The 13,500-nt window shown below is 58.0% G+C and overlaps 3 protein-coding genes across 3 annotated transcripts; all 3 read left to right on the top strand.

Annotated features, from left to right (window-relative positions):
* Window positions 1-599: 599 nt before the first annotated feature.
* Window positions 600-3,098, top strand: JKF63_06328 (uncharacterized protein; the record flags this gene model as incomplete). The annotated part of the gene is made up of 1 exon (XM_067902278.1): window positions 600-3,098. One exon carries the CDS (start codon window positions 600-602, stop codon window positions 3,096-3,098), a length of 2,499 nt encoding a protein of 832 aa, XP_067758775.1.
* A 1,705-nt stretch (window positions 3,099-4,803) lies between these two features.
* Window positions 4,804-8,379, top strand: JKF63_06327 (uncharacterized protein; the record flags this gene model as incomplete). The annotated part of the gene is made up of 1 exon (XM_067902277.1): window positions 4,804-8,379. One exon carries the CDS (start codon window positions 4,804-4,806, stop codon window positions 8,377-8,379), a length of 3,576 nt encoding a protein of 1,191 aa, XP_067758774.1.
* A 1,332-nt stretch (window positions 8,380-9,711) lies between these two features.
* JKF63_06326 (uncharacterized protein) lies at window positions 9,712-12,771 on the top strand (the record flags this gene model as incomplete). Its single annotated transcript, XM_067902276.1, has 2 exons — window positions 9,712-10,279; window positions 10,310-12,771. The coding sequence occupies 2 exons, from the start codon at window positions 9,712-9,714 to the stop codon at window positions 12,769-12,771; spliced, it is 3,030 nt and encodes a 1,009-aa protein (XP_067758773.1).
* Between the last annotated feature and the right edge of the window lie 729 nt (window positions 12,772-13,500).

Below are 13,500 nucleotides of genomic sequence, written 5' to 3'. Positions count from 1 at the left end.
TTGCGCCACGCGTATACGCTTCCCTGCAATTTCTCTTGGCACCATTTCAAAAGTGTTGTGCTAGTTGCGCTCCTTCTCGATTTCTCTCGTGTTGTTGTTGTTGTTGTGCTACATTTCTTCCCTTCTCTTTTCGATACCACCACACCACCCCGTTGAGCTGCGTTCCCGCAGTGTTTGTATGAGTGACGCTTTTTCATTTGTGTGTTGTGTTGGCTCTTGGCCTCTATAACCTGCCGCGAGTTCGTCGTCCAGCGTCTATTTTATATTATATTAATATTATATATATATATATACTGTGGCCTGCGTTTTATCCTCACTGTTTACTCCGTCGAGCGACAACAGGGTGACCATTGCGACGGACCCACGCGCATTCGTCATCATCGACTGACGATTTATTTTTATTTGCTGTCGAGGACAAAGAAGCAAAGAAAGAGAAGAAGAGACCGAACGAAGGGCGAGGGAAGCAGCTACCCCCCCCTCCCCTCCCCTCCCTCTCTATTCATCATTAACTCCTCCCCCACCCCCTCCCCCACCCCCTCGCCCACTCCCCCTCTTCCCCCCCCGCAGGTTTTGCGGTATTTTTTATCGTTGATATTAAAATGGACTGCGTGGAGCACGTTACAAGCGATGCGGACATCTTGCCGTGCAAATCCGATGTCATACTCAGTAAAACGTCGTCTGCCAACTTCACGCCTGGCACAAAGCCGTTGCTGGCGAGCCACCGACGTCTGCTGTGCATGAACGTCAAGCAGACGAACATGCTTCGTGTCCTGAATCGCCATGGTAAGCACAACGACACGAGCATCAAGGCCGCCGCCGTCACGAATCTTGTCTCGACGGAGAGGATCACGGGTCACCCCACACTCTTCTACGCCGTGGGCGGTAAAGACTTGGCGATCATTTGCCCCACTACGCAGGCGAACGGTGACATTTCTGTCTCATTAGTGGAGTCCAGATTGGAGGAGGAGGGCTACGCCTCAACTGCCGGGGAACCGCAGCGACTCTACGTGCTCGGCCAGCACAACGTGATGGAGGTAGAGGAGTCCACTGGTGTTGTCAAGGGCAGGATCCCGCTTACTCCAAAGACTACGGTCAAGTACCCCGTGATGGACTACCATCAGGCCGCTCAGCTGCTTCTCGCGCCGGCCAAATCGACCCATCTTGACCTTATCTCGACTCGCACTCGCAAGAGTGTGCTGGGCCGTGTCTGGGAGCCCCATGAGGACACTGTGCCAACCTTCGCTTGCTTCTTCCAGCATCACTCCTTCTCCGAGGAGTCAGGCAAGGAGTTGCTCATCGTGACGGCGGCACATGGCAACTGCGAGATTTGCTTTTGGGCCTACCAGAGCGACACTCAAAAGTTCGTACTCAAACAGCAGCTCAACCTCTCCTTCAGGGATCAACCAAAGGAGGAGTACGACATTAGTGTCACCGCTGACGAGGAATACATCACCCTGTGCTCGCGAACAAGGCCGTATGCGGTTGTGATCGAGACTCACCACTCCCTTTTCAAGGCGTTCCGGGTGACGTCTTGGCGTATGGCAGGGCCGGCGCTGTGTTCAACGACATCTGTTGGCAAGGTCACAGAAAGTGCGCAGAGCAAATCTGTTAGCTACGAGCTCTTCATCACGATTCGCACGGACACCGGCTTTGTGCAGTCGATGCCGAACTCCAGCCGCCTCGCTGGTGGGTCAAACCTCTCGGTATCGAAGGCCGACTCTGTGGGCAACTGGTTCCCATTCATGGCGGCTGGCAGCGCCGGTGCCGCTCATGACGCGTTGGTTGCATCGCCTGGTGCAGCGCTGACGCCGATCACTGCCGTCTCGTCCTCAGTGGTTGGAGACTTGAAAACAAGCAGCATGTCCGAGACGGTTGTTGCCTCCATTGTGAGATCGCAGGCGCAGAAGTTCTGTGATCAGATCAAGGTGGTTGATGCGGACCTTGTACACATGCAGAAGAGAGCCTCAGACACAATGCGGCTGTTGCAAGACTCGCGCCACCGCACAGAGGCGCAGAACAGTGGTCGCAACTTCGCCATCCGCAACCGCGCGCGCCTCGAGAAGAATGCCTCCACTGCACCGTCCCCGACAAGCACGAAGCCGGCCTCGCCTCCCGCTTCATGCGATGTCGCACGGTCTGCTGATGACGAGTACGGCGTTCTGACAGCCGGGGAGCGCGAGCTTGTGCTGAGCATTCGCAATTTTGTCCAAGAGTTGCAGGGCGGCAGCGCAGCGGCGGCTTCGGCGGCGTTGAAGGCGCTCCTCAGCAAACAGCTCCGTCATTCTGTGGAGCGGGCAGCCAACGAGGCGGGCAAGCTAGAAATTCCCTCCTATGCGACAGGAGACTTGAACACGCTACAGTCTGTGCAGGATTACCGCCGCGTCGTCAACGCGAGCATCACACGCATCGGCGCCGCAGTGAAGCGGTTCCACGAGCTGAACCGCACTACGGTGGAGGCCTCGTCCGGGCAGACGGCAAGGTGTCTCGCTGAGGCTCAGAGTTTCCATGAGAAGCTCAGCTCTGCGCTGCGCGCCATGAAGGAGGAGGTAGGAGAAGTGAAGGTGGCACTCACGCAGTGCCAGCTTTCCGGAAAGGCTGCCGGTGAAGCTGCGGCACCGCCGAGCCCAGACGTCATCTTGTCGCTTGCAGTAGAGCAGGCCAAGTCGGAGGATTGGAAGGGTGCTCTGGCCACCATTCTCGCCCCCAGTGACCCCAGCCTTCTATTGACGTTCTTAGAGAGTGAGGTCTGCCAGGATCAGCAGGCGGTGCTCACCTCGCCCAAGACTCTGACGTTGCCGCTCTTCCTCAGTATCTGCCTGCAGCTTACCTTCGAGATGCCTCTGCAGGCCGGTGCAGTGCCGTTGCGTTTGCAGCACTTGTCTGATTTCTACGTGGAGTGGGACGATGCTCTGCGCACCATCCGTGTGCAGGCGCAGAAGGATCCCCAGCAGGCCTCTATCTTCTCGCTTGTAAAGCGAGAGCTGTCCACCGTGCTGGAGGCGCTAGAGACTGTACCCCGTGAACAGCTAGACCGCAAGAGTCGAAACAAGGAGCGTCTGGTGCACAAGCTCATTTCCCAGCTCATCACGGATGAGTGAGGCAGGGTGAAGTCAGAGACGACTGTTGGCGCTATGCACCATTCACGGACGATACGTCTTGCACTTTCCACAGATCACCTCGCGCTCCGCTACGACCCCCCTCCCCCTCCCCCTCCTTTTGCCAGGCACGGATTCTCGATAACATCTTGTCGTTGTTGTTTTGTGCGATGCATCGCTCGGCTTGACGCAGAGGTGAGATACACCAGACATGGGTGGACTTGATTCAGATATATAGTCATTTGGCCCCTGACTGTGGGTTTCCTTTCCCCCCTTCCCCCCCTTCCCCCCTCCTCTCCTCTCCTCTCCTCCTCTCCCCACATTGAACTCCCATCCCCCATGTCCTTTCCGTTTTTATTGGTGCTGATTTTAGTGTTTATATTTGTGTTTTTTTTTGGCGGTCGTGCGTCATCCCTCCCCCTCCTTTTTGTTTCCTTTCTGCATATTTCTTGGTGTCTGTATCTGTGTCTGCCCCCATCAGCGTATGGTTTGGATTGTCTGTAGGAATTGTGCGTTACACCTGTGTGCATGTGCATGCGTGTCGTGAAAGACCTCTACGTCTCTCTCTCTTTCGCTGGGACTGTGGGTTTCCTTTGCCCCCTTCCCCCTCCCCCCTCCCCCTCCTGCTACTGGCGTATGACAGTGGATGGTGATGAGGATGCGAGAAGTGAGCCTTACAGTTGTGAAATGATGTGAGGTGTAAAGATTGGTGGGGGGGGATCTTCATAAGCCGTAATACTCTCCCCCCCTCTCTCCCCCCCATACACAGACACAGACACACACACACACAAAACAAAAGAATTGCTGCAAAGAAGGGGAAAGTGAAGGGGGGCTCTGGGATTCGGACTCGAGAGCGCTACAGCGTTTTCGTGATGGATAGCCTTCACGCATATCCAGGCCTCTTACGCAGCGCTTAATCGGGTGCTCAAAAGTCCTCTTTCGAGGACTTGGCGGACTCGCTCTTCGAGGTGAACACGGAAGCTATGTGAGGGAGAAGATTTTGATACACAGCCCCCCGCTGCACTTCCCCAAACTCTCTTGGGGGTGAGAGCGTGTGTGTATGTGTGTGTGTACGGTGCTGTGATAACACTCCCAAGGGATGCTTTCGAAAGCAGCAGCGGTGGAAAAAAAGTTTACATGTGTAATCCCCCCCCCCTTCCCTGCCTCCCTCCCCTCCCCTCCCCTCTCCTCTCCTCTCCCCGTCCCGCCCGTGAGCTTCCTCGTTTTCTGATGACGTATACATGTTTTCATTGGAATGGTCACGCGTCTGCCCCCTTCTTGTCCATATGGTCCATTTTTATGTCCCTCTCCCACCCCACCCCACCCCACCCCACTCCCCCCCCTCACCCATTCACCCCTCACTCATTCACTCATTCACTCATTCACCCCATTCGCCATGGTGCTTTCTGTAATATATGCGTGCTCAATGTGATGGTCGTTGCAGCAAATCATCGTCGCTGCGTTCTTCGCTTCCCGCTTTCTTCAAAAGGGCACCCATTGTGGAAAGGACAGCGGGGGAAGGGACGGGGGTAAAAGACGGCAAATACTTGGCAGGACATCCCATAGGGGGGATGAGGTTTTGATTTTCTCAAAAAAAAAACCAGCCCGAATACGGTTTCCATATCCGTACACAAGCGCACCGTCATACAGATCAGGACCTCCCTCTCCTCTCCACCCGCACACAAGAGGGTACAACAACAACAAAAAAATGCCACGCATCTCTGTTTTCTTGTCCTACGTGGACTCCTTTGTCGGCACTCGTCTCCTGCATCAATTCCAGCAGTACCCGTCGTGCTATCAGGTGTACGGCTGCACGTGGGATGCGGCAGGGGCAGAGAAACTCAACGCCGCCGCGTCAGAAGCTCAGCAACAGCAGCAGGAGGAGCAGCGGCAGCGGCAGCGACCAGTGAAGTCAGTTACTCTTGATAGTGACCCTGCCAGCGTAGCGCTGGTGTCTTCTGTTGGGGACAACATTCCGCCCGAGGAAACCAGCTTCACGGCAATGCCCCACTCTAATGCTGACACGTTGTCAAATGTTCTCCTGATGGAGCCCGGTGCCCTCGCAGTTGTAGAGAGCCACACAACGACAGAGGTGAGTGTTGTGGAAGGGTTGCCACCCATTCCGCCGCTGCTTTCTGCTCCAAGAGAGGTGCCAACTACTATTCCCCGCATCGATGATGACCACGAGACGTTGCTCAACTCGGATGCGCCTTGTGTTTTTTTCTCACGTCTCGACACCGAAGCCGTTCGTACCGCGTTGCTCGCGTGCAGCTGGATCGTGCTGGAGCTTCGCCAAGCCCAGACCGTGCTAGAGGTGGTGCAGTTTTTGCAAATGCAGTCCTCCTTTGACCAGCCAAAACGTCTGGTTCTGGTTTCTAGCCTCATGACGTGGTACGCCACACCGTCACTGGAGGGAGAGGTGGTCTCACCTGGTGACGCTGGGGGGAAAGACGACGACGACGACGACGACGAGATCTCTAACGCGGGTGATGCTGATGACGTGGACGCTCCGTACCCCCCTCCCCCGCCGCGTTTCCTCGAGGACATTGTTGCTGCGGCGAAGGAGCAATCGCGGTACGCCCTAGTGGATGCGATGCGCGGTGACGGGACTACATCCAAGGGTAAAGATAACTTTGGCGGTGAGGACGACGAGGATGAGAAGGAGGAGGCCAGTAACGCCGCCCCTCCAGAGGACACCGCAGAGGTGCTGACGGAGGATCAGTACAACCGCCGTGTGCCGCATTTGCAGTATCTGAACTGGCGCGATGCCGAGAAGGCTGTTGCAGCAGCGCATCATGCGAATGGTCTGCCGCTGGACACTTTTGTCATTTGCGCTGGCTTACCCTACGGCGGCGAGGAAGACGTACTCGAGCCTCTGTTTCGCCTGGCTTGGTGCGCCAAATCGGAGAAGCAAGAGAGCGGCCAGACAGCTGCCCCGGCGAGTCTGCCCATCTTTGGCAGCGGCCAGCAGCACGTGCCGCTTGTGCACGCACAGGATCTTGCCTGCTTTGTGCGCAAGCTGCTCCGCTGTCCCACAGACGCTATGCCGTTTCCCGAGCGGCGTTACCTCTTCGCCACAGATGGGAGCAACCATAATTCTTGGCAGGGCATCGTCTCCGCCGTGAACTGCATGTTTGGTGGGCGTTGCGCGGTGTGTCCCGTTGCGCCGGAGTCGTACCCGCTGTACCGCAACGTGGAGCGCTTCACCATAGACCTGCGTGTCGAGCCTGAGACGATGCGGATCATCATGGAGCGCACCGACGATGTCGAGGACGAGCACGGGTGGGGCGATACGACGACCGCCTCCGCGTGGCAGAAGTCGCCCTTGCCGAACACATGGGTTGCAGAGGGGGGCATTCGTCGTCATCTTCGTGCTGTTGCAGACGAGTTCACCGTTGCTCGCCACGTGGACCCGCATCGCATTGCGATTGTCGGGCCACCGCTGGTGGGCAAGACGTACCTCGCGACGCGTGTGGCTGCATTCTACCGCCTTCCGTGCGTGTCCATGAACTCGGTCGTGCACGACTACACATCCGCTTTGCAGGAGCTCCGCACACGTGTAGAGTCAACGAGGGCTGCGGTGCAGGAGGCCGAGCGGGCACGCCGCCTTGGGGTGAAGCGGCGCCGTCTACTGGCGCGGCAGCAACGCGAGTGGGATGCGCAGTGTGAAGGTGGTGGTGCGGACATGACAAGTACTGGTGGAGAGAGGGGAACACCAGGCGAGAGCCAACAGGATCCGGTCAACGCTGAGGACTTCGCGGAGCGTGGAGGGGGTTACCAGCCCGGAGGTGCTTTGAACCGCGCAAACAACTCTAACGGGCCGCGGGATGCATCGATGACCACTAGTGCTGCTCCCTTCGTAGCGGCAGAGGTGGTCCTACGCGAAAATCAGAGGTTTGCCAATGACTTGGTTCTTAGTGAGGCAGAGGAGGAGGAGATCGACGCCTTCTTGTCCGATTGGTGGTCTCAGCAGTATCACGTGCATGAGTGGATCGATAGAGTTGCAGAGATGGAGCGCGTGCTGCTGCTCCGACTCCACCCACGCCCTCCAACGCCAGAGGCAAATCCGAAAAAGAAAATCGGTTCGGTGGGTGCTGGCGGCGCCAGTGCGAAGAAGAAAGCAAATAAGGAGGCGCAGAAGACCCGGGAAGATGAAGAGGAGCTACAACAGTTCAAAGCGGCTTTGCAACATGCGCCCTTTCAGCCCCGCGCCCTCGCTCTCATGCTTCGCTGGCGGCTTGCCCAGCCGGATTGTCGGGTGCAGGGATTCGTTCTGGACGGTGTGCCGACGACGCTGGAGTTGGCGCGGCTCGTGTTTGGCGACGGTAAAGATGAGCAGCTCCAGCCGCCACTGACGGAGGAGGAAGCGCTCCGCCCGTGCTACGCCAACGAGGGCGGTGCCGCTTCCTTCACTGGGACTGGTGCTGCGGACAACAGCCACGATGACAAAGAAGCTGACGCTGCAGCTGCGGTGCCGCCAAAGGAGCTGGCGAGTGATGCCCGCCTGCCAAACCACGTTGTTGTCCTCCAGGCGTCCGACGCGTACTTACTGAGTCGCCTTGAGGCTATGGGGATTGCGTCAGAAGAGGGCGCTGTGACGGCCCGTGGCAACGATGACGCCACTCGCACTGTAGACGTTGAGGCTTTCCATCACGCACTCCAGACGTACAAGCAGGAGTACGTTGACATGCCATACTCAGTGCTCAGCTACTGGGAGTGTGCGGCTGCCACCACTCCTCCGCTGCTAAGCAGTGGTGGTGCGACGGGCGAGGAGCGCCGCGCCGCAGTGCACCTCGTGTCCATAGAGGATAAAGAGCCTCTTGTCCCACCACTGCCGCCCATCTCAGCCTTCGCACCACGGCAGCTCAGCAACACGGAGAAACTGCTTGAGGAAGTCATTCTCGGAAAGCCGCACAACTTTGGTCAGAGTTTGGAGGAGATTCAGCGCGAGGCCGTGCGACAGCGCTGTTTGCAGACCGAAGAGGAGGAGGCTTATGCTGAGCGCCTTGCAGCCGAAGCAGCGGCCAAATCTCTGGAGTGCGCGCATGAGGCCGAGACTCGTTCAGCCGCTGAGGAGAGACTTCGGGAGCAGAAACACGCGGATGCGGTGGAGTTGGATAGGCGCAAGCTGCCCATGGCGACCTATCTCCAGGAGCGCGTTCTGCCTCTTCTACATAAGGGGCTTTTGGAGGTATGTGCCCAGCGACCAGAGGACCCTGTGGATTACTTGGCAGAGTGGCTCATTCGCCACAACCCACACGACGACATCTTCTGTGATTTGTGACGTTCTTTTTTTTTTTTTTGTGTGTGTGTGTGTGTGTGTCTGTGTGCTCTTCCTGGCTTTCTCTCTCACACACACGCACACACACACACACACACACACACAGACAGACATAGACCGACCGACCGACACACACACACACGCGACCTTTATTTGTGTAAATGTGTGTTGGAGTCTTTGCGGAGTGGAAGTGGGTGTTCGTGTGGTAATGTAGTCGATCATCTCTTCATAGTCTGTGACGTGATGCGGTGTGAAGTGTGTGTGTGTGTGTGTGTTTTGAGGAGTTGCTAATATATATTTATATTAGTTTTGTTGATGTACAGAGAGTTGTCATGTGTGGCCTCTATGTGAGAGTGAGAGTGTGTGTGCTATTGACTACCTAGTTGACTACTACTTCTTTCTGATGTACAAGTAGACACAGGTGTGCTGCTGTTCCTTCTTTCCCCCTCGTTCCATTCTGAATGTTTATCATCCGGAAGTGTGTTTTATGGCACAAAGAGGGTTTCGTTGGTTTGGCTGTTTTTTTTTCCCTCTCTTTCTCCCTCCCTCCTCCCCCCTCTCTCTCTCCCCCTATTCGTTCGAGGTAAATGTCTTCAAGGCACTACGCGGTCTGGAGGGAGGGATAGGAGAGGTCAGGTGACGACGACGATTACAAGGTAGGTGCTCGTGTATATGTATATAGATATATACAAACGTGTATAGAGAAAAAAGCAGCAGTTCAAACGCGTGCGCGCGCTTCTCTCTCTCCCTCCCTCCCTCCCCTTATCTCTGGCTGTGTGTTTGTTTGTTCGGCATACGCGTTATATGTCACGAGTCGTCACAGGTGCAGTCTTTTGCTGCTTCACTGGATAGCGTGCAAGTGTGTGTGTGTATGCATAATCTGTGTTCCCGTCTACGCTGGCGCAGGCACCTACACACACTCATATATATATATATACATGGTATGCAGACGTGCGTGCAGGTCATTCATGAACGGGTTCTCTCCGCGGCAAACATTGTAGCTCCCCCCCCCCCTTCCCCCTCCCTCCTCTTGGCCTTCGTTTCCCCTTTAGTCGATTCATCGCAGCACCTCGCCGGACTGTTCTTCCATCGAGCACATCCCTTCTGGCACGGTCCGCACAAACCGTTGAGCTCACCGCCTGATTCACTACCCGCACACCCGCCCATGCAAACGGGGAGGGTGGGGAAGGGGGTGATCATCTGAAGCAACGTGTTCGTTCACCTTCCGCTTCTTTCTAGTTGGTGTGGGCCGTCTCGTTACTTGGAGACATTGGTGCCGGGTTTGCGCAAAGAGACTCTCTCTCTCTTTGTGGGTGAGTGGTGGTGGTACCCAAAATGAACCGGCACGCTTTTTCGGTGTCCAGCAGTGCCGACGACATCGGCGATGTCCTGCCTTCCCCTGCCGCGCGTGCCGGCAATCGGGCCACGTCTGGAACCCCAGTTACACCCCCAGCAGAGGATCTGCTGCCTGTTGGTACAGGCTCTCATCCCCATACCTCGAGTGACGACAGTGTCAGGAGTAGCACATCAGCCGTGCAGCTTCCCGAGTCAACCAAAGTGACGGCTACTCGTCGAAACCTGTCTGAGCTCTTCGGCGCCAGCCCCGTGCCCTTGACGGCGCCAGTCACCGCCAGATCACAAGGTCAGTCCTCGGCTACGCAGGCCGCTGCTGCAGGAGGGGGTGAGAGGGATGCATCCCTCGAGTCCGACAAAGTGACCATGAACACCGCCGCCTTTTTTGCACCGCGGTTCGATTACAACAGCTCTGCTAGCATGGGTGCCAAACGCGGCGCCGCTGCTCTTGCTGCGGTCATGGTTGCCACGAATGAGGTGGCGCCGGGGCTCATCACAGCCGAGTACGCCTTCGTGCAAGCGTACCGTGACACCCTCTACAGCGGCACGTGCATGCTGGCGATATGCGTGCCCCCTGCAACCGCACCACTGTCAGTCGCTTCGCATCGACATCCCCAGTATGAGAAACAAGAGGCTGGCGCCGCTTCTAATGCACCAGCCAGCAGTCCTACCTTGCTGCTGATCAGCAGTAACCGCCAGGTACTCTGCCGCGTTGCGCTCGACGCCACCGACGCCGTGTTCAGTGGCGAATCGCTGCGATTGCGTCAAGACGTTGCCCAGCCGCAATACCTTACTTTTGACGACGACGGCCACTCTAGTATCCATGGAGGCAGTTCCTCTCGGAAGCCTCTAGGGAGTCGGGGCAGTGGCTGCTGGTGGACGTGCATGTTTGCCGACCGCGACATGGCAAGTCGCTTCCTCGTATCGACCTACACTGTTGCGCAGTACGCGGCGGTGCTGGCGAAGATCACAGGCGCGACGTCGGCATCTGCCCCATCGGTGCGCACGCTGCCCGCTTACTCGTCTGCGGAGACCGACAAGGCTATGTCTACGGTTCCAAACGACACGCAGTGCGTGGCCCGCCCAGACGTGCCGGCGACCATCTGGTGGCAGACGTGGGCCTTGCGCCGCGTAAGCTCGCAGACTCTCTACTATCTTCCAGGCACCTGCCTGGAGGCAGTACCGCCGTCCTCACCGCGAAGCGTGGCGGCCACGGATGGGGCGATTTTGGGCAAGGCTGCAGCCGCGGTGGTGGGCATGCGATCGGGTGAGTCGCGGCTCGTCTTCTTGACGCCAGAGGACCTGCGGGCATGGAAGCCAAGGTCACGAGCGGACTCCGGTCTATCGGACCGTCTCGACAGCGATTCCATCGAATGCGATATCGATAGCCCGGCGGTCATCTACATGACCTGTGTGCAGGTCGCCTCGTCTCCCATTAACACACCCGTGTCGTCAACTCCAGCTGCAGTGGACGACTTGGCACTGCTGCACCCGCGCGCACCCTCTCCGCCTCCCCCGCCTGCTGCTACTGTCACTGAAAGCAGCGTCGCAGTGGTTGCACCACAGTCTGCGGCTGTTCCGTCACAGGTGCCAGGCGCTGTCGACACAGTGGCTACGAACGCCCTACTTCAGCAGCTCCTTCTCCACTTCCTGCAACAACCACCACCGCAGCCCCCTTCCAACGCCCCCGCGGCACACCAGGGGCCACCACAGGAAGCCTGGGAGAGCATGGAGCGCACACTCAATCGTGTCCAGGCTCGGCTGAGCTCTTTGTCTGAGCAGATCGATCACCTCGACATTGAAGGGGCGCTTCGAAGGAATAACACTGAGCTGGAGCGTGTGATACGTAAGGTGGCTGGGCTGGCGCCACAAGGGGATGTCGCCATCGAAGATGCTCTGAAAGACCGGGAGGCACTTCTCGCCAGCATCGAGCGCTACCGCAACAGGTTTGAGGAGGCGAACACAAACTACCAACGCGCGCTCGAGGCCATGGGCCCTTTGTCCGACCGCGCTCAGGCGTTGGAGAGGGACCTCCACCTTCAGCAGGACCTGTGGGCTAAACAGCGGAGGGACGAGGCGGAGCAGATGCGTCTGCGGCTGGTGGAGCGCGACGCGCGGCACCGCGACGACCTGGAGCGAGTGGGCGAGGAGCGGTACGCCGCGGGCAGATCGGAGGGCCACGCGGAGGGCTACCAAGAGGGTCGACAGGCGACACTGCTGGAGCTGGAGGGCAACGGTACCGATGGTGTCGCGGGGTCGGTCGTAGCACAGTGGCGAGCGAAGCTGATGGCGCGGGACCAGGAGGTGTCCGCTCTCCAGACGGCCTTGCAGGAAGCCAGGCTCCGCCACGAGCGCGATCGAGCCCAGTTGCGCGCCGAGATTGACGTCTTGTCGGAGCTGAAGGAGAAGCTTGAACATCTTCAAGCCAATGCAGATGTTCGTGTCCCGGAGGAGACGGTCCAGCAGCAGTGTAAGCGTGTGAAGCGAATCCTTAACGCAGTATACAGCAAAGTGGAGGGGGAGCTGCTGCAGCTCTCCTCATTCCAAGAGCTTCGTGTACGATCTTGTGGTTCACGACCCCTGCCACCCGGTGGCGAAGGAATGGGGATCGAGGAGGCACGTGAAGCCGTCGACGGCGGCGGCAGTGACGGCAGAGTAGTTGCTGTAGACGACGTATTGGCTATTGTGATGGAGGCCATACGATCCGAGGCACAGGCAGCGGTGTTGCAAATTCGTTCCATTGAGGCGCAGCGCACTGCCGAGAATGCTGAACTTCGTGGGCTGACCGCGTCTCGGCAGATCGGGCAACACCCCACTTGGACGTCTTATCATGACTACCGGTCCTCCACACCCTCCGCTTTCTCGGTAGGGCAAGGTATGGAGAGGGAGGGACGTGGTCCTGTGGTGGAGGGTAGCACCGTGTCGAATCATGCATCGATGACACCACCGCCAGTTACGCCAGTGCGAACAGCGGCCTCGCAGGGCGCGCTCACAGCCATGGAAACGCAGATCTTCCATCAAGGACGGCCCACGTGGCATTGATTATGGCGAATGCAGCGGAGGCCCCAGAGGGTGCTGCCGACGCTGCAGTCTGTTTGGTGATGGACGCGCCCCTGAGGACACAGCGCAGTCCTCCACCCCTGTGAGGCGGCCTCAAGAGCAATTGCAGAAAAACTCCTTTACTCACTCAAAGGGTGCGGGCAGGGGAGGGAGGGCGGAGAGTAGAGAGAGGGGGAGGGTGGGGGAGGCGGCAGGGGCCAGTCGTGCATCAGCCTGACAGCCCGGCAGCGCACGTTGGCTGGGCGCTGATCTCGGCTCGAAGAGTGTTTTCACTGCTTCCGTCTCCCTCGGCGAATGGGGGGAGGAGGGGAGGGGGGCGGTGGTTTGACTCCCCAGGACGCGGGCGCGTTGACTTGCCACTCTTTGCAGCGGTACGGCCAGCAAGCGCTTTCATCGCCAAACCCGAGAGGAACTCGGTTGTAGTGAGAAACAACCGAGTACTGTGCTTGAATGTCGGCGGCATCACCAGTGACGCGAGTCAGGCATTCTTGTTTTCTTCTGTAACTGCCCCCCCCCTCCCTCCCTCCTCCTCCCCCCCACCGCACACTACGTGACCGGCAAGGTCATTGTTTCTTCAAAGGGTCTTGCTGTCTGCGATTGTGGGCAAATGATGCGCAGGCCCGAGTGGACTCACGCCAGCGGTCGCACCCCTTATTTCTAGGCGGGGGCAGGAGCCGGAACCGTAGACGTACACAGCATACCTGCACACGT

This window comes from Porcisia hertigi, chromosome 13 (genome assembly GCF_017918235.1).
Source record: "Porcisia hertigi strain C119 chromosome 13, whole genome shotgun sequence".
NCBI lineage: Eukaryota > Euglenozoa > Kinetoplastea > Trypanosomatida > Trypanosomatidae > Porcisia > Porcisia hertigi.
Note: the sequence above shows the minus strand (reverse complement) of the source record. Positions and strands in the feature narration are given on the sequence as shown.